The 21,584-nt window shown below is 40.9% G+C and overlaps 3 protein-coding genes across 3 annotated transcripts in view; 1 reads left to right on the top strand and 2 right to left on the bottom strand.

Annotated features, from left to right (window-relative positions):
- The window catches only part of LOC140294513 (protein NLRC3-like), a 1,060,349-nt gene that overhangs the window by 811,951 nt on the left and 226,814 nt on the right, over window positions 1–21,584 (top strand). The gene's annotated exons all lie outside the window — the stretch shown is intronic.
- Window positions 1–21,584, bottom strand: part of LOC140278845 (NACHT, LRR and PYD domains-containing protein 3-like) — a 228,296-nt gene that overhangs the window by 164,281 nt on the left and 42,431 nt on the right. The window lies entirely within an intron of this gene.
- LOC140294529 (uncharacterized) overlaps window positions 11,278–21,584 on the bottom strand; it is a 28,773-nt gene continuing 18,466 nt past the window's right edge. The window contains exons 8-9 of the mRNA XM_072379596.1: window positions 11,686–12,616; window positions 11,278–11,589 (exon numbers count right to left, since the gene is read on the bottom strand). Of these exons, the coding sequence (XP_072235697.1) occupies window positions 11,402–11,589; window positions 11,686–12,616 (1,119 nt within the window). The 3' untranslated portion in view covers window positions 11,278–11,401. The remainder of the gene's footprint in view (window positions 11,590–11,685; window positions 12,617–21,584) is intronic.

The raw sequence follows: 21,584 nt of genomic DNA, 5'->3' as shown, positions 1-21,584 counted from the left end.
GCAGGAGGCGCTGCTGCTCACTCAACACAGACAGCTTCTTGACATACTTCACATTGGGAAGGAAATCAGTCAAATAAATTCACTTTTCAATCTTTGTCAAAGACTGGAAATGGGCACACACACAAACCTCCTTTAGGTCACTCTGTCATATCATCTTCCAGCACTGCTCAGCTCACAGTGACTTCATCTGTCTGAATTCTTCTGGATACCAAACACACACAAATATTATTGTCTCACATTAGTCTGCAGACTGTTAACAGATCTTCCTGCAGTCTGCAGATTCATCCCATTTCCTTCCTTCCTAAAAATCCCTGCTGATATCCAAGGTGCTGATCCCAGATCTGCTCAGATGTCCCAGGTTCTCCTCTTCTTTTATCCTCACACACTGAACTGTCTCCTCATCTATGTGTAAACAACCAGAACCCACTGATGTGGGCTCAGAAATAAAGTTTCCAATGTTTTACAAACACAAATGAATACATTTCAGAAATGTACTGAGGCCAGATAGAAAAAGTGCACGTGCAGCCACTTTAAACTGTCAAATAGGCAATTTAACGGCAGTTATATTTATGTTTCGCCACTAGATGCAGCTATGATTTTATGGCCATAGAGGAAGTCCGTATGACACGTTTGTTTTAAGTGTTTTGATGTTTATATTTATTGTTTAGCAATGTTTAAAGGATATAGTTAATAACATTTGGTGTTAGGTAAAAGTTAAAAGTTAAAACTTGATAAGTTTAGTTTAAGGTGACCGTGATGTCACTTCCGGTTTTAAAAAGCGGTCCGGTAAACTGGTATCATTGATATGGATCCAATTAAGAAAGCAATCAACGAAGACCATAAGCGGTTTTAAGTTTACCGGTTTGTCCACTTGCAGGCCGAAGTGGTATATAAGTTTATGTTTGTAAATAATATATTTTCTTTTAGTTGAGGCATGTGTAATGTAATATTTGTACATCATTTGTGTTTTATCAGTTCTACGGTGTACTTGTGGTGAAAGCCGACGATGAAGACCACAGTAAAAATCAGTGAAAAGAACACAAGTCTCGTATCTGTGAACAAGCCGGCATATGTTTTTTTCCAAAGACCACGTCCAGCATTTGATTGAAATTGACCTCTCTGCCCCCTGTATTTCCACACTGCTGGTGTATCAGTGAGAACACTGAAACGCAGAATGCGACAGTGGGGCCTCTCAAAAAGGGAAGGCTACAGTAAAATGACAGATGATGAACTTGACAGCTTGGTCTCTGTCATCAAGCAAGACTCCCAGAATTTGGGTTGGTGCTTTTTACAGAAAGTTCTTTGCATTATATCATGCACTTGTCCATAGCATTATAAAAAGATTTGTGTCATAATAGTAACATTTGAAATGACAGGGCTTTCCACAGGCACCGGCTGCCGGCCATATAGCCTCCACAACTAAGTCTAGCTGAGGGCCGGCTACTTTAATGACTGCTATTTTTATAGCCTAAAGGCTATCAATATTATTTTTTCAATTTTCTAGTCTGTGCCTTAGTGGAGAGTCCTGGACATTATCATAACAACGGTCATCATAGCATGTATACCTGAGAAAAAGTGAAATGCCTAAATTGTTTGTTCACATGATTATCAATCAATATATCTTAAATAAAAGTGGTTTTCACTTCTTTTCCTACAGGTCACAGAATGTTAAAAGGTTGTCTTAGGGCTTTAGGCCACAGAGTTCAGTGGACAGAGTGTGGGATTCGATGCACCGGGTTGATAGTCTAGGAATACTACAGAGAATGACAAGCCTCGGATGTGTTGTGAGAAGGACCTACAATGTCGCAGCTCCTCTGTCACTCGTACATATAGATACCAACCACAAGTTGATCAGGTAAGCTGACAGCAAAGGACATCACATGGACATTATATATTTATATATTGATTTAAAAAAAGGTCTATGGCATACATTCTGCAGATTTCTGGAATCTGGTGTAATGGACCACGATGTAGCTGCATTAAACAATTGATACATTTTTATTTCACAGATATGGTGTGGTAATGTTTGGAATAGATGTTTCTTCAAGAAAGGTCAGTGTCCCCATGGAGATTATAGTGTGTGATATAATATTCAACTTAATTTTGTTAAAGCTATACTTTTCTTTCTGGCATTTTTACACTTTTCTTTTGTAATCTTAAAATGCTCCTAAGAAGCTTATGGCACACTAAAATGTAAAAGCAAGCCACCAGGTGTTGAAACTACACGCGAACTACAACGCAGGCCGTGCTAACATTAGCCTGGTAGATCACAAGTTGTTTATATTCGGACACGGCAAGCACAAGAATAGCCTTGATGGACGTGGTAACTGGACCGCTGATAACTTGACAACATTCTCCGCTCCGACATCCGGGGGAGATGGAACGCACCATCACTTTCTCACCTCACACGTCAGGGAGGAGGGGAGCGTCACAGGTCAGGCAGGGGGAAGAGGGGGAGACTTTGGAGGGAGGGGGAGTTGTTCATGTTTAAATTTTTACTAAGTGCTGTGCTACATGCCAGAAAGGTAAGTATAGCTTTAAGTCTAACATCACACGTGGAACAATATTTCATTCATTTATTATTCTTATATTATTGTAGTTAATGTTTAATGTGTTTCTGTGGTTTTTATGTTTTCCAAATGCTCACAAAGATCATGTACCGACACGCTGCCAATAACAACAGGCTGTAGAGACGCATGGTTTTCCATCCAGGTAACATGCTATGTTTTGTTTTGAGATTGATGTTTTTATGTTTACATTGTTATATTTTTACAAGATTTTAAAAGAAATATAAAGTTGCCTTTACAAAATTGTTGACCCTCTGACATAATCACAATATTATATGTATGTCTTTACAGTGATCTGCTGTTCAAGGGTGTTTCAGTCTTATAATATAAGCATCTTTATGTATTGATAAATTCCTTTACAACTAGTGTCTCCTCCAGGATTAGCAGATGATGAAACCTGTTGTGGATTTACAACAAAAATATAGAACAAATTTCTACAAGACATTCCTGTACAACTTGGACCTGTACATTGGATCTCTTTTTATCATAGTAGTATTGGAGACTAGTGTGTACATATATATAATTATTTATCATGTCTATCTATTCTTTGCTGCTCAGGTCCCTGATCGTAGTCAGGCCATCCTCCTATGATTAGATGCAGAGGACAGCTGATTTTCCTTTGCCTGCCTTTTGTGTTGAAGGACTGAGTCACACAGTTTTGTCAACCACATATTTTATTTATTTGGACTTTTTTGAAAGAGTATCCATACCAAGGAGTAAAATTGTACAATCCTCTTTTTCCTAAATCAGTAACAACTTGTGCGCACCGCATGGAGTTGGCGCTCAGATCCCGGCAGGCAGAAATTGCTGCTCCTTGATTGGATGATTGGTTGGCCCATGGGTGGGCACCGGGTTAATTGTGCAGGCTTTTGAGTAGTTCTCCTGGTCGCTGATTGTTACCATGGGATTGTTTTTACTGTTTCCTTCTCCTTTTGCTTCTGTATCCAAATTCCAAATGGAGAGCATGGAAAAATATATGCATTGCAAATGAATATGCAAGAAGAAACCAAATAGATTCAATTAGTGACACCCAGAGGTGAGAAGGCAAATAGCACAGAATCTCTCAGCTTAATGTTTCACTTTTTCAACATTAACCAACTTAAGCCCTCTCTTTGGAATTGGTCAATCACACACTCTGGTGTGACTTGACAACTGACTAACCTCATCCACTCATCTTCTTTCCAGAACACAACCATGACAGCACACACCTGAAGGTTCCACTGCAATTTGAACTCGGATCACTGGATTCAAAGTCCAGAGTGCTGACCTTTACACCATTGAACCCCTTCCACAGGCAAACTATGCTCTTAGTCATGCAAATGCGTGACAACATAAAGGTTTAAAGCAAATTGGGTTTTTTTTTTTGGCCTATATATATATATAATATGCCAAATTTGGTGGCATGTTTACACATCTGTTTCATTCTTGGTTCAAGTACTAATCTGTTTGTCACAGTCAGATGATATAAATGATGCTTGTTTGAATTAAGGTAATATATATCATTCCAGCATAATTGACAAGCACAGGGTAGAGAAGTCAAACACACAAAAGAGAGGAGAGGCAGTGAACCAGTGGGTGAAAGACTTCCTCGCTGAGTATGCAGAGAGCTTCACACAAGTCTCCATTGTCCTTGAGGCAAACATCGACAGGTGCATCTATGGTCAGAAAGGCTTCGAGGACAGCAGCTTTGAGGAGATGTGGGAGCTCTACAGTCAGCATGGAAGATTAAAGAAAAAGCCAGAGCAGTTCACTGACAGCGAGACAGACAGAGCACAGAAGGCCTACAGCTCAGTGAGGAGGTGGTTGAACACACCGGTGACCCACATCACAAGTGTGACGATGAAGAGGTTCAGAAAGTATATTTATGAGAAGGAGAAAGTAAGTGTTCAGAAAGAGAAAGGTTAGAATTACACAGAAAATAACAAATACTCAAATAGGTGGTATTTCATCAACTAAGTGTTGAGTGTTTAGTGTTGTAAGTATGCTTGTTTGTGTTTGGTAAGTGAAACATGGTATATCATACATTCTGATTGTTACACTGCCTTATTGTCCAGCAACTGCAGGAAAGCACCTCTAAGTATAGTCCTTCATTATGGCCCGGTGATGAAGCTGAGATGGTAGCTGCATGCGAGGCTGTGGAACGTAAGTAAGACACATCAGTCAATTTATATGATGTAGTTTTATGTAAATAAGTCATAATATAAGATAAAAAATTTGATACATTTTTAGACTCCACCCAGTCCCAGGAGTCTAAGACTCAAGATTCTGGTTCCAGAGACAAGGTAAAGCTGCCAAACTCCAGTGTTTCCCAAAGGCTTTTTCACCCCTCTTCAGTGCCCAAGCAGCCTGAGTCCACCGCACCACCCAAGCTGCCAGAGTCCACCGCACCACCCAAGCAGCCTGAGTACAGTGCACCACCCAAGCTGCCAGAGTCCACCGCTGCTCAAGAGGCGAAGGGTGATGAAGTCAGACCGCATGTGGTTTTCCCCTCCAGAACCTCCAGGCTTCGTCGGAGGTGCTCTGCCTGTACCACACCTGTTTTTCCACAGCCGTGTCTTTGCGTGGCGCCCTGTAGGAGTCTGGAGATGTTCCCTGAAGTGCCCTCGTGGCGATGAGTGTGTTGGAAAGGGTCGTAATGTGTACCTGTACAAGTCTGGCTACCACCACCGGGTATAACTCAATTCAGCTGTGTTAGAGTAAAAGCATCATGGTTGAATAATGATTACATTGTATCTAAACATGTAAAAGGAAAAGTTCCTTGAAAATCATCTGGATTTTATTATATATTGTTATATGTTATTATCATTATTGTTATTATATATTTTTGGCTGATCTGTACTCCAGGTACGGCACATTTGTGACGTATCCAACCGGTACACGATGCTGACGGAGGTCCTGTGCTGTGGGCCTTGCACAAAGTCAGCCAGGGGTGGAGAAGGTGGCACATTAGGTCGGTGGCTTGCATGGGATCCTGTTATTATAACACAACTGAGCGAGGCACATCAAGCTGTTTCCCTGCCTGAGTTCACTCAGCATCGTGTGTGCACGTGTCTTTAAAGAAGTTATTCGAACCGACCTAAAGTTACCAATTTTTCCTCCACTAACAGGCGTGGTGTGGACAAGAATGTTGTGCGTCTTCTGAGGGACCGAACCGAAGGGAACACTATGGTCCAGGTGTGGCGTCAGATACAGGAAAACCACACAGAGAAGCACCTTCAGTGCAAAGACCTGTACACCACACTCCTTATGAGCTTAGTGAAACCTGGAGGGATTGTTTCTGCAGTAGGTCACACATTTCAGGCTCCGCCTCCTCCAAGAGATCTCCCGTCTGCACAGCTCCTGCGCCACGCCTTCCTGCTGGCAGAGGCCAACAACGTGCAGTACGACAGGAGCCAGATCCTCTCCACTTTTGGCACTGTGCTAAAGATGGATTCCACCAAGAAAGTATGTAAATCAAAACGCAATCATAGATTGTGGCATACAGAACACATTTCCTATTATAAACATATTGTCATGCACTGTTAAATTATAGAAGAACAAGCAACTAAGTTGGGATGCAAACTCCAAATGTTTTTTAGGTAGTGAAGAAGCTGTCTGGTGAGGGTCACGGCTCAGGTTCACCAGCATTGGAAATGAGTACTCCCAGATAGTGACTTTTGTGCTGACCTGTGAGGAGTCCACAGAGAAGCTGGGACCTATGTGCCGTGGAGTAATGGAGAGGTTTCGGCTGGCCAACCAACCTGTCCCCAGCATCATGTATGTGGACCGTGGGTGTTGCCGTGCACAGGGCCCAACAGCTGTGGAGACTTTGTTCCAGTCTTGGGTGGACAGTGGAATGGTTGTGTGTCTGGACATCTTTCACTGGATTCACCGTTTCGATGCAGCCGTCCGCACAGAGTCTCACTCCAAGTACGCAGAGTTCAAGTCTGCTCTTGCTGGGGCGGTGCTGGCGTACAGGCGAGCAGACATGGAGCTACTCATCAAGGCTGTCAGAGCCAAGGACCCGACAGCTCTGAAGGCTGTGACAGATGAGGACGTCATCCACCTTTTTATTTCCAGGGAGCACTCTTTACGACCCATATCACCTGCCATTCTGGTGACCCCTGTGATAGCTGGTCCCTCTACATCAGTCCTTCCCATCACCTGTGCTATCACCAGCCCTTTGCCCTGCCCTTCTGTATCAGCAGCTCCCTCTGCGATTGCAGGCCCCTCCACACAGACCACAATGGCTGCCCGTCAGGTGATCCCTAAGCCGGCCGATACGCCTGCAACAGCTCCTCCAACTGCGTCCACACCGCCTGATACACACACCACCGGCACGTTGCCCAGCACTGGCGGTCATTTAGCCTGGGAGAGAGCTACGCACTACAAGCGCAAACACCAGGGGCATCCATTAGAAGTTGGAACCAAATTGTCAAGGGTGCAAAATATTCCAGTCTGTACACTCTGTGACCAACCAACACAGGGACACAGAAGATACAAGAGAAAGACATTCTGCCCCGTAAAGATGATGTCCTCATCAAAAGGTCTGAACAACAGAGTTTATGCTATGAAGACTTCACCTCTGCTGTAGACAAGTTGGAGGACTTAGATGTAAATATGCCGTAACAATCTGTAAATATTCTGTAATAACTCACTGTACATATAGAAATGATATGTACATAGTAATTGTAAATCGTTTTACATTTTATACACAAAGATTTGAATCAAGTTTTAAATTGTAGTGCTTTGATGTCAGCAGCTTAGTATAATAAAACGTTTGAATTTTCATTCTTAGCCAGGTTTAATGAAACTTTGTATTACACTGTAGTTTATTTTAAAGTTCCCAATTTCATGCACTTTGTTCAATAAAACTGCTGCTATAAGCATGAAGCATGAGTTCTGTAATATCATTCAATGATTTTGTGATTGTTGAAGATTTGGAACACAGATGCAGACATAAGGTAAGATAAGGTTGAGGTAGATGGTAAGGGATCAGGAGTTAGAGGGGTTAAAGAACAAGTTTAACTCAGTGGCCTCCTTCCATTCCCTGGCCACTCTTTTTTTCATGGCCACCGATGAAAAAACTCCACACCTCCCTCATGTTGTTTTGTTGGAGTTTGCTCTCCAACTTTCTCCAACTAAGCGCATGTAAAACAATATTACATCATTTTGGACATGTAAACAGATCAGAATGGGCTTCAGAAATATTTAACTACTTTTAACCAGCCTTCAACCATCCTTAAATATATCAATTGTTCTGTAAAAAGCATAAATGGCATTGAAAAAAAGATCACTCTCACAAATATGCTTTAAATCAAATTAATTATACTTTATTGATTGTTGGTAGCAAACAGTAAAGTAGCAAGTGAATAAATGACATCGATTGTGTTTTATGTGGCAAGGCAAGTTTATTTGTAGAGCACAATTCGTACACAAGGCCATTTAAAGTGCTTCACAGCTACATAAAATCACAACAAGGCAAATAAAATAATTCCATAAAACAAAAAATAATCATTAATTGAATGAAAAGTGAAGAGAGTCATATACACAGCTAAATAGAACTGTTTTCAGCCTGGATTTAAACATTGTCAGAGTTGAGACCTGTCTCACATCTCCTGGAAGACTGTTCCAGATTTTAGGAGCATAAAACTAAAACGCAGCCTCACCTTGTTTAGTCCTGACTCTGGGCACCAGCAGGAGACCTCTCCCTGAGTCTCAAGAGTCCCAGCTGGTTCATATGGCTCTAACATGTCAGAGATGTACTTTGGCACTAAACCATGAAGAGACTTGTACACAAGCAGAGCAGTTTTAAAGTCTATTCTCTGAGCGACAGGAAGCCAGTGCAGAGACCTGAGCACCGGACTAATATGGTCGTATTTCCTGGTTCTAGTCAGGACTCGAGCAGCAGCGTTCTGGATGTACTGCAGCTGTCTTACAGCCTGTTTAGGGCCCAGTGAGCAGGCCGTTACAGTAGTCTAACCTGCTGGAGACAAATGCATGGATTAGTCTTTCTAAGTCTGGTTTAGACACTATTCCTTTGATTCTGGCCATGTTTTTTAGATGGTAAAAAGCTGCTGATGTTATTGATTTAATGTGGCTGTTAAAGTTCAGGTCTGAGTTCAATATCACCCCTATATTTCTAACCTGATTATAAGGTTTTAGAGAGAGAGTCTCAAGTTGACCGATAACACTGTCTCTTTGTTTCTGTGGGCCACAGACAATGATTTCAGTTTTGTCTGGAGAAAATTGTTTTGCATCCACACACTGATCTGTTCGATGCAGTGACACAATGTATCTACAGGCCCGTGTTCTTCTGCCGTCAGTGACACGTAGGTCTGAGTGTCATCTGCATAGTTGTGGTAGGACATATTATAGCTGCGTATTAGCTGGCCTAATGGGAGCATGTACAGATTGAACAATAGGCGTTACAGGATCGACCACTGTGCTCATACAATCATAATTATGATAGACTGTCATATTCCCAGGTGGATTAAAAAGGTATCATATCAAATACCTTATTCAAAGCTGTGGAATGTAAGTTTCTGGAAGGACAGACAGTTTTTATGAAACTCTTTAGAAAACTAATTCATTATAGAGAATTCATTGAGGTGCTATCATATTTGTTATAGTGTGAGACTCAAAATACCCATTTTCTGTTAAACAATCAATAAATAAGGTACAATTACACATAATATTGATCATAGACAATCTGCCAATTACATTCATCAATAATTGCACTACGAACCAGCTCACCCCCTCACAGAGACCATAACTTGCCAGTGGTGCAACAGCTGGTTCAAATCCTGCCTGTTATCTTCAGGATAACTTTACATTGAATGGAACAAAAAGATTTCAATACTGAAGTGGAATGAATTAATAATGGTGCCACAAACTATCCATCCTTCCATTTGCTTTACATGGTTTCAGGGGGACTGGAGCCTATCTGTCACAGAAACTCATCAACATTTGAATCCAATAACAAGTCTGAAACTAAATGAAAAACGGCAGACCCAAATGAACGTTGACATGATATAGGCTGTGTCAAATTCAAAAGGAGTCCCTGTTTCTCTTTTTGGAACTTCTTCTTTCTCAGGACAAAAATAAATGTATGAGGATCAAAGCCAACAATGACCTGGGACATCTCAGCAGATCCAGGATCAGCAACATGGAGACTGAGAGCCAAGAACAAACAGAGGTCAACATAACAAACTGTTTAACAATGACAATGACGTAGAAGATATACAAAAAAATGCATGTGTATATATGACTCTACTGTGAATTTACACCTTCTTTTCTATTATAAACAGGAGAGATATGTTAAAAAAAAATCATGAAGTTATATTATGACAAAAAGCAAGTACCACGTGTGAGATGCTGCAGGGTCAAGAGACACTGTGTGCTGAGAGTCCTCTTATCTATCTTATTTCAACTTCTGTCTAATCCTTGTTTGACTGAATGTCGCATAACCTTGTGTGGCCAGTGATCTCATAGGATGGATGACTTTATTAATCCCTTTGGGAGGTTGCCTCTAGGAAATTGAAATCTCCATCTCACTCAGGCTCAGCACCGTTATATACAGAAGTGGAAACTAAATAGCGATAGCATCATTGTTTGTTTTTTTTAACTCAGACAAATCTGTGTCAGCTTCTTGATATGTCATGCAGACTCCTTGCTGTGAGAATAAATGTTTGGTATTGTCTCCAGCGACTCTGAGCCTCATTTTGAGAGAATTTTCTTGACACCAACACAACAGACATTTGACATAGTTTCACAGCTTGAAGTTGAGCCTCGTGCCCTTTTAGTGTTGGAACAGCCTTAACTTTCAGCTTTAGTCATGACAATCAAACAGCTGTCTGGAAAGTACAGGGAACAACTCCAAACCTTTTTCAGACTGCGTTAAAAATTTCTAAGTCTTTGGGAAAGATTAGCACAAAGATTAGAACCAAACACAATTTTTTTTTTTTTTAATATGGTCAATGGTAAATGGACTTGTACTTGTACTTGTGCTTGTATAGCGCTTTTCTAGTCTAACTGACCACTCAAAGCGCTTCACTACATGCCACATTCCCCCCACTCACACACACTCATACAGCACGTCTTAAGATACACATAACTACGTGCTTTTTCTAATCATTCATACACACATTCATACCCCCAATGTTACACTGGGGGAACAACGTGGGGTTCAGTGTCTTGCCCAAGGACGCTTCGACATGTATCCCGGGGACATGTATCCTGAGCTACAGCCGCCCCTCTCTGTAGCAAGAAGATGAAACGCATGAGAAATGTTGACATCTAAACTTTAATAAAATGCAGAACAATGAAATACAAACAAGTGTAAAGCTAGACTTTACATCAAACTGAAATGATATCTCGCTTCTAAAGATGTTGTATGTTTACAAACATACCCACAGCTGGTGCACAGCTACTTTGTGAATTTTAACTTTAAACAAAACATATATGTTCAGTGTAATAGAATAAAATATGTATCTACTTTCAAAAAGATTGCATTTTCAATTCAATTTTATTCATATAGCGCCAAATTAAAACAATGTCATCTCAAGGCACTGATATTGTTCTATCTATCAACTTAGAACTGATGCCATATTTATCTTGAACGGTGGGAGATCCGTCCATAGTTCCCAACTATCCCAACAAATTATAAAGCACTTTTAATGATTCTTCAAACATGTGCTACCCACAGAACATTCAGAACAAAAGTCCTGACAAGAGAAGGTGGTAATCCACAAAGAAAATTTTTAATCTGAACAAGGGAAATTCTTCTGATTTGTAGTTCCTGTTGCTGCTCCCAGGTGAATGTTTTCTTATCTGCCGTAAAATATATTGTTGATTTAAACCAATAATTTATCCGCAGTGTGAGTACGTTGGTGAGTCTTTAGGTGAGACAATTGAGTGAAAGCTGCCCCACACTGACCACAGCTGTAAGGTTTCTCTACTGTGTGAATACGTTGGTGTTTCTTAAGATTAGATGATTCAGTGAATGCTGCTCCACACTGACCACAGTTGTAAGGCTTCTCTCCTGTGTGAATACATTGGTGTGTCTTTAGACTGGATAATCGAACAAAACCTGCTCCACACTGACCACAGCTGTAAGGTTTCTCTCCTGTGTGAATACGTTGGTGTATCTTAAGATAGGAAGATGTTGTGAATGCTGCTCCACACTGACTACAGCTGTAAGATTTCTGTCCTGTGTGAATACGTTGGTGTATCTTAAGATTGGAAGATGTAGTGAAAGCTGCTCCACACTGACCACAGCTATATGGTTTCTCTCCTGTGTGAATACGTTGGTGTATCTTAAGATTGGTAGATGTAGTGAAAGCTGCTCCACACTGACCACAGCTGTAAGGTTTCTCTCCTGTGTGACTACGTTGGTGTTTCTTAAGATTGGAAGATGTAGTGAATGCTGCGCCACACTGACCACAGTTGTAAGGTTTCTCTCCTGTGTGAATACGTTGGTGAGTCTTAAAATCGGATGATGTAGTGAAAGCTGCCCCACACTGACCACAGTTGTAAGGTTTCTCTCCTGTGTGAATACGTTGGTGTGTCTTTAGACTGGATAATCGAGCAAAACCTGCTCCACACTGACCACAGCTGTATGGTTTCTCTCCTGTGTGAATACGTTGGTGTATCTTAAGATAGGAAGATGTTGTGAATGCTGCTCCACACTGACTACAGCTGTATGGTTTCTCTCCTGTGTGAATACGTTGGTGTGTCTTAAGCTCGAAATATGTAGCGAAAGCTGCTCCACACTGACTACAGCTGTATGGTTTCTCTCCTGTGTGAATACGTTGGTGTGCCTTTAGACCAGATAATTGAGTGAAAGCTGCTCCACACTGACCACAGCTGTATGGTTTCTCTCCTGTGTGAATACGTTGGTGTTTCTTAAAATGGGAAGATGTAGTGAAAGCTGCCCCACACTGACCACAGCTATATGGTTTCTTTCCATTGTGAAGCCTCTGATGATACCTCAGATGTGATGATCTTTTGAAAACTTTCCCAGAGTGTTTACAAGAGTTACATCTGGAGCCCTCTTGGGCTATATGTTTCTGCAATGACAGAGAGGAAGAAGGATTAGATCCTTCTGAAGTTCACACAAAAGATTTCTCTAAGCTAACCAACATATTCTAACTGGACGTGTATAGACCGAGCCACAGGTCTCAATATCTCAGATCAAACGTGTTGAGATGCTGAGAGTGTGTTTAGAAGTGCCCTCAGTTGTCAACACTGTGCTCTGATGTCTTCTACACACGTTCAGGTTTTTAAGCAGTAAACTCTTGCTTTTTGATCTTTCACTAATTATTTTTTATCATGATGAAATTCTGAAAAGGAACTTGTGCTACAATATTTCTAAATGATAGAATGAAGCACAGTCTTGTCCAAGTTGTTCAGTTAAACACCATGTAGAGGTTGGACTGAAAAAGGTTGATGATCACTGGTTTAAATTAATAAAAGTAACAGTGGTGGTAATACATGACATTCATTACACTAACCCTTTGTTCCAGCTTACAACCCAGAGGTCTGCAGCCATTGAGCTCAACAGCTATCAGGGAAACAGTTTTAACTCAACCTTTGTTTCTCTCTAAAACTCTTTACCCTGAGGTAGAGAGATCTACAAACCTGTCATCTAACCATTAAAGACCCAGAAGTATTACCACCACCAGGTTTAATTCATGTAATCCAGAGACTTTAAACACAAACAATGAATATAAGCTCCTGAACCTCTCAAATCTGAAGACTGAGAGCCAGAAAATGTCCCACCACAACAATCTGGCCACTGAGTTTCTTCCAGCAGATCATTCAGCCTGCAGCATAGTTTCAGTCTAAGCAAAATCTGTATCAGAGAGGGTAGATGAAACCAGGAAATACTTTGCTGACACTTTTTCCACATTTGAAGTAAAAGCAGAACAAGCGGACGATACACAGAGCCTCGACACTCGTCCTCGTGTCTTTAATGTCCTCCACACTGACCTGTAGCCCGGTGGAACCAGAGGACGAACCAGCTCTGTTCTTAGTGGAGGTGTTTGGATCCTGGTTCTGCCGCTCCATTCTGGTCCTGGTCCTCCGACTGATGGACTCGGTCTGCAACTGTCAGTACATACAATTGAGAGTGAACAGTTAACAGTGTTCCCTCATAACCCTGTCTTGTCTGACCATTTTTTAATAACTTTTGAATTTACATTACTTGACTACACGGTTTCTGAGAAGAATTCTACATATAGAAGGTGTCTGTCAGAGAATGCTGTAACCAGATTTAAAGAGTTGATTTCATCATCCTTTTCTTCACTGCCATGTGCTGATATGACAGAGGACGGCTACCTAAATTTTACTCCAGTAGAACTTGACTCTCTTGTTGACAGCACTATAGCTTCAATGCGTACAACACTGGACAACGTTGCCCCTCTAAAAAGGAAGGTAATCAGTCAGAAGAGGTTGGCTCCTTGGTATAATTCACAGCTGCGTGCGTTAAAGCAGACTGCAAGAAAGCTGGAGAGACAGTGGCGTTCCTCTAATTTAGAAGAGTCTCAATTAGTCTGGAAAGATAGTTTAATAAAGTATAAGAAAGCACTTCGTAAAGCTAGAACTGCTTATTATTCATTATTGATAGAAGAGAATAATAATAATCCCAGGTTTCTTTTCAGCACTGTTGCCAGGCTGACAAAGAGTCCGAGCTCTGTTGAGCCATGTATTCCTTTAACTCTCAGCAGTGATGATTTCAGGAGATTCTTCATCAATAAAATTGTTTCTATCAGAGAGAAGATTAATGGAATCCTTCCCACTATTATCACTGATGTATCATCAAGTAGAGCAGCTTTAGAAGTATCTTTCGAACCTGAATTGTATTTAGACAGCTTCTGTCCAGTTGATCTTTCTGATCTAACAACAGCAATAGTCTCTTCTAAACCATCAACTTGTATGTTAGACCCCATCCCAACCAGACTGTTCAAGGAGGTTTTCCCCTTAATTGACACTTCCATATTGGATTTGATCAATCGGTCTTTGTTGATAGGATATGTACCTCAGACTTTTAAGGTTGCTGTAATTAAACCTTTACTTAAAAAACCTACTCTTGATTCAGAAGTGTTGGCTAATTATCGACCTATATCCAATCTCCCTTTTTTGTCCAAAGTTCTTGAAAAAATAGCTGCAGTTCAACTTTGTGATCATTTACATAGAAATAATCTGTTTGAAGAGTTTCAGTCAGGATTCAGAGTGCATCATAGCACAGAAACAGCACTGGTGAAAGTTACCAATGATCTCCTGTTAGCTTCTGATAGCGGACTTGTTTCTGTGCTTGTCCTGTTGGATCTCAGTGCTGCATTTGATACGATCGATCACAGCATTCTGTTACAGAGACTTGAACATGTTATTGGGATTAAAGGAACTGCATTAGGCTGGTTTAAGTCATATTTATCTGATAGATTCCAGTTTGTTCTTGTAAATGAAGAATCTTCCTCACACGTTGGAGTAAGTCATGGAGTTCCTCAGGGTTCTGTGCTTGGACCAATTCTTTTTACTTTATACATGCTTCCACTAGGTAACATTATCAGACAGCTTGGCATAAATTTCCATTGTTATGCTGATGATACTCAGCTGTACTTATCTATGAAACCAGATGAAACCAACAGGTTGGTCAGACTACAAGCCTGTCTTAAAGACATAAAGACCTGGATGACTCAGAACTGTCTGTTTTTAAATTCAGACAAAACTGAAGTTGTTCTCTTTGGACCTGAGCGCTTCAGGGAGAAATTGTCTAGTTATATAGTTACTCTAGATGGTATTTCCTTGGCTTCTAGTTCTACAGTGAGGAACCTTGGAGTTATTTTTGACCAGAATTTATCATTTGACGCACATATAAAACTGGTTTATAGGACTGCCTTCTTTCACCTTCGTAATATTGCTAAAAATCAGGAACATCCTGTCTCAGGGTGATGCAGAGAAACTAGTTCATGCATTTGTTACTTCAACATTGAACTACTGTAATTCCTTATTATTGGGCTGTCCCACATATTCTCTGAAAAGCCTCCAGCTGATACAAAATGCTGCAGCCAGAGTTCTGATGAGAACTAACAGGAGAGATCATGTTTCTCCAGTTTTAGCTTCTCTTCATTGGCTCCCTGTTAAATTCAGAATAGAATTTAAGATTCTTCTTCTCACATATAAAGCTCTTAATGACCGAGCTCCATCATATCTTAAAGATCTCATTGTAAGGTATTTTCCTAACAGAGCACTTCGCTCCCAAACTGCAGGTTTACTTGTTGTTCCCAGAGTTTCTAAAAGTAGAATGGGAGGTAGAGCCTTCAGTTATCAGGCCCCTCTCTTGTGGAATAAGCTGCCAGTAAATGTCCGAGAAGCAGACACCCTTTCCACTTTTAAGATTTGGTTTAAAACTTTCCTTTTCGATAAAGCTTATAGTTAGGGATGGCTCAGGTAATCCTGAAACATCCCATAGTTAAGCTGCTATAGGCTTAGACTGCTGGGGGACCTCATCTGTCACACCATTCCTCACTTTGCTCTCTTTTTCCCCCTGTTTAATTTCAAAATTGATTTTATGTACATGTGACATTATTGTGGTTATTAACGTATGTTTCCCTGTTCCAACAGGTATCCTTTGAATGGTGTTATGGTGTTTTTCCCCCCTCTTTTCCCTATTTTCTTTCTTCTCAAACCCCAGCTGGTCGAGGTGGATGGCCACCCTTCCTGAGTCTGGTTCTGCCAGAGGTTTCTTCCTGTTAAAAGGGAGTCGTTCCTTTCTACAGTCGCCACAGGCACGCTCAGGACGGGAGATTGGACTGAAGACAAGTTTCGGTGCAATCTGTTGGTTTCCTTAGCTAGGATATTAATTTTTTGAATTGGCTCTATATGAATTAATTGGATTATGATTACAATTAATTGAATTCCAATTGGCTTGAATTGGACTATATTACTTAAGTGCCTTGAGATGACAATTGTTGTAATCTGGCGCTATATAAATAAAATTGAATTGAATTGTAATAAGATCCAGCTGTGGCGTGCAGCATGTCAAACCACACCCACTTTTCTTCTTCTCTTGAAAACCTTTCTGGACAGTTTTTAACCATCTAGTCACATTTAATTAAACTTATTACCGTGGTTTTAATTCAAATTCCTGTGAACTTTAAAATGGTTCTTTAAAGACCCACTAAGGTCACAGTTCAAAATATTTGGAGCTTTTTGATCAAATTCAGAAAAAAATTTATAATAAATGTATAATATAATATATGTATAATATACTCTGTAGAATGACACCCACTATGTGCAATAGCCCATGAATCTCATCTGAGTCAGTGTAACATGATCAACTTAAATCATTTTACTACATTAAGACAATGATACTGTTTGAGGAAAGGGTCCCAATATCATCCCAAAGACTGAAGTTCAGATTTTCTCTATTTCTAAATTTGTTCTCATTTCCAGAAGCTGTCATGGATCCAGAAAAGTAACAGAGTAATCTCAGATTTGTCACAGGTTAAACTCTGAAGCCCACGGTTCAGCACTCAGGGAGCTTCAGTCTGGACTGAGGCTTGAAACTGAGAAGATGTGATGTTTCAGTGGGGGAATGATCTAGTTCTGTGTGGCAAACAGCACGTCAGCAGGAGCTGTCTGACTGATCTGAGACACTCTGAAGAACAACATGAAGTGGACCATTCTGAGGCTGTCATTTAAATATAAAGGAGTGTTTTAATAACCTACAATCTCCTTTACATTGATTCTGAAATTATCTTAACTGGTAAACTTATGTGTCCAGTTGAAGAGTAAAAGGTGATCTTGTGTTGTGGTCAGATCAGAGTATCAGCTCCTAAAAGTTGCACAGATCCTCCTAATAAAGATCATTTTAGCTCCATTTTAACTCCAGATGTTGGCAGGTGGACTTTATGAGTAAAGACATGTACAACCTTTTTATCATGCGGTCAGTCCTTTTTGATACGTGGATAAAAGAAAATATTGGATATGTAAAGGAAACTGAATAATGAAGCTTTCATGAGACACTTCTGAAGAGGACAGTCAGACTATCTTTTAATCAGAGAAATCAGACACTGATACTGAACTGTATATTTCTACTGCTCCTGTGATACTTTCCTGGATCACTGACAAATCTATATTCTAATGCTATAACTCCTCTTCAAACAACATAAACTCTTAATGTAATTGAAGCATTTATATAGACCATAATTAAATCCCATTTTAAGATTTTAAACACTAAAACACATTAAACACATCATATCAAATGTTTTCACTCCACAGTTTTATCAAAAAGCCAAATGATACCCAGATAAGCTCGGAAAGAACAATTCTAAATTTTACATTGATCATCAAATTTTTTAAAACTGCAACTTTAGTGGAAAATGTGTTTAACACACAGCTAAAAGGATAAAGCTCCATTTTATTTGTCCATCTGGCCGGCTTATTGAAATCTATAGTTGATGTTGTGTTTCTGGTTTCTGCTTTGAGTACAACGGTTAGCAGACCATTAGCATTAGCATTAGCAGGACATGCTAACTGTGAATAGCAGCCAGGTTATTTGAACTTTTTTACTCTTTAGTACATGTTCTGACTGCCCGTGTCCAGGTGCAGGAATCAAACCAATGATACAAAGCACTTTGAAGACATTTCTGCAAATGTTTGACCGCTACATGTATTCTTTTCTGGACTCACCTGCATGCAGCTTCCTGTAATGATGTTCTGAAATGTGCTGAGGCTTCGAAGCGTGTGTCCAGTAATGGAGGAGACGGCTTCCTTCATTTAGGGGAGGAGCCGAAAATGATGACGTCCGCAACCTCACTACCCGTCCCAACCACGTGACTTCTTCCGTAAACGCTTCAGATTTGGTCAGATTTATATGCCCGAGTATTGACAAGCATAGAAACCCCTCAGTCTCCATTTAAAATGTGTTTTTTTTTTTATGGAGAGTTGCGGTCAGTTCACTTTTTGAGTTTTGATAGTTCGGATACTCGAGTTTGGATAGCGTTAATGTAGTTTGGAGATAGTTTGGGGAGTTAAGTGAGAGAGAGATAGTTTTGAGATTAGGGAGAGTGAGGAGAGAAGGATAGGTAAGAGGATGGAGCCAGCTAGGAAGAGGAAGATTTCCCCCGTGTGAGAATATTTTGATTTGATATGTCCTGTTAAGGTAAATCTTAATCTAACATATTTCAGATGCATTAGGTTTGCTGATCAAGAACTGTATTTTCACTGTTTCTTAATGTATTCATAGGTGAGGTGTTTACTGTGTTCCAAGGATTTGGGGTACAATAAGAACACCTCATGCATGCTAAGGCCTTAACTTTCTTTGAGTAAAGTGACAGAAAAACACACACAACCTGCCATATCATATGATGCTACCTTTCTGGGAGAATTTACACACAGAATACGTTAATAACTATTTCATCATACACATATGTGATAAGGGGATGAGAAGTGGGTGGCGGTGAGCTCTCAGTGCCTGTGAGAGAGAGGGGGGGGGGGGGGGATTGGAGACAATAAAGCAGCAGGGGGTCTCTCAAACCTGGTGTAGAAGGTGTTGAGATCGTCAGCTAGTCCGGGGGAGGGGGGGCGACCACAGGCCTTCTACCAACCAGGGTCGTTGGTGCCTGAATCACTCTCCAGTCTGGCTCTATAGTCCTCTTTAGCATTTTTGATGGCCTTCTTGAGGCCCTGTCTGGCCAGCCTGAATGTGTCCATGTCACCCTCTCTGTACGCCTGCTCTTTCCGGCGCCTGAGCTCTCTGAGCTGCTTGGAGAACCAGGGCTTTTGGTTATTGTGCCTTGTGATGGTTTTGGTTGGGAGGCAGACCTGCTCACAGAAGCTGATGTAGGAACATACAGTGTCAGAAAAGCTGCCGTTGTCATCCTCAGGGCCCCTCAGTGACTCCCAGTCAGTAGACTCCATGCAGTCCTGAAGCATGTCCCTTGCCTCTGGAGTCCACCTCCTTACTGTAGTCCTGGATGGTTTGGCCCTTCTCAGTTGCTGCCTGTATGTGGGGACCATCTGTATGATGCAGTGGTCGGAGTGTCCAAGGGCAGCGGGGGGGATGGAGCGGTATGAGGGTTTTATGGTGGAGTAGAAGTGGTCCAGTGTGTCGCTGTCCTGCATGGCGCATGTCACCAGCTGTTTGGAGCTCGTCAGTTCCTGGGAGAGGTTACACGAGTTGAAATCTCTCATCACAAGAACTATCGAGTTTGGCCGAGAGGTTTCCACAGTGGAGAAAAGAGCAGCTGAATCGTTGTTGAACGTGTTCACAGATGTACTTAGTTCACTTTTCTGATCATCACGTTAAGACCAGATGTGAACAGCTCCAGGGCACCGTTAGAACCACTGTGTGTCATTCATTACTGTAAAAACTGTGCATCATCCTTTCCTCTTTCTTTATTGCAAGATCTTCTTCTCCACTTCAGCTTTTGGCTAAATCTAAACACAGCTCACATGTCTTTGGACATTAATAACATAGATCACAGTGACATATGCAACACTTCAGATAAGCAGCTGCCCCAGTATAATTACAGATGGTTAAAATCATTGTTATTTTATAATATTCTTTCATGAACTGTGAGAAGCATTACACAGAGGGTTCATCTCCAATGCAGGAGTTTTGGTCTGTCTGCAGCCTTTTTATTCTAATGTCAATGACCAGTTCAGCAGGTGTGTCCCTCAGAGGAGCTGGAGGCAGCTGTTCAGGGCTACTTTTTTAGAAGAAGGTTTACTGATTGGAAAGGGGGCTCCTCACGGTGACACTTTGTGGGTAAGAGCCTGAATAAGGGCAACTTCTTCTTCTTCTTGGTTCTTGAAGACGTTTCATCTCTCATCTGAAAGGATTATTCAGCTTTAAACTAGTTGGTGGGAGTATGGACTTCTAAGCATCAGAGTGGTCTTTTACACCAACACGTTGTGCTACATTCAGTTCTTCACTGGCGAGGTTTCAATCTGAAGTTCCCTTAGATCAAATATGTCCACAACCACACAGATGCAAACAAAAACTTATTCAGACAGAAATATTAACCACTGTAATGAGGTGTAGACTTATTTATTGACCTCCTTGCTTTGTTCACAGAAAGTTTCAAGAGTTTTTTTCTCTCTCATGATAACTTTTCTCCGTCTGTGATATTGGCTTTTTTAGCGTGAGGTAAAAAGGATCCACAGGAGTCTGGAGGATGGACACAAATACAGGGAAATGAGAGGTATGCCTGACTGCACTGGGATGTTGTTTCCTCACCTGTGAGTCACTTTGGATCAAAGCATCTGCTAAATGACTAAATGGAAATGACATTAATGTCCATAATGACTGTACAGAAACATTCCACAGAACTGTGTATATGAGCTATCTTTGTAGAAACTGGATGTTTCAGGCTGTTAGTCTCAGTTGTTTCCAGATATTTGCCACATAGCTCGCTGTGAAAGCTGCCTTATACTTAACATGTAGAGATATAAAACTGTGGAGCTGATGGATCTAAAAGGAAATCACATCACTGTCAGCACATAATGAATGTCCTTGTGTAAATGCTTTGAGAAACGTGTTGAGCATCATGCCCTCACTGTGCATGTGTTCTGTTTCTGAGCTGTAATGTGGTACAAAGACTTCACATGAATTTAGGAAGTTTTCCTGCTCCTGTCTCAGTCTCAGTGCACCCTGGATTCATCCTCTGGGAAGCAGAAACATCCACAGGAAACTGATGAACATCTGTCCAACAAAATCAGCGTCCTGATAAGCTGCTGCTAGAAGGACAAAATCCTGACCTGAGATCAGTCCAAGATCTGTCTTCTAAAATGGAATAAAGTGAAATGATGTGGTGAAATCTGCTGAAAGCTGTGAAACAACAAGTGCTGCTGGAAGTATTTCATGAAGAGCTCATTAAACCTTTTAAAGGAGGAATGGACTTTATTCCAGCAGCAGCACAAAGCAGGAGATTCATATTTATCTGGACATTTGAATGAAAACATTCAGTATTAAATAAATGTCTTTAAAATGTCTTGCTTTTATTTATGGTGAATTGAAGTTTCATTTGG

This window comes from Leuresthes tenuis, unplaced genomic scaffold (assembly GCF_036924035.1).
Source record: "Leuresthes tenuis unplaced genomic scaffold, fLeuTen1.0.hap1 SCAF_1, whole genome shotgun sequence".
NCBI classification, from domain to species: domain Eukaryota; kingdom Metazoa; phylum Chordata; class Actinopteri; order Atheriniformes; family Atherinopsidae; genus Leuresthes; species Leuresthes tenuis.
This window is presented reverse-complemented; position numbering and strand designations above follow the sequence as displayed.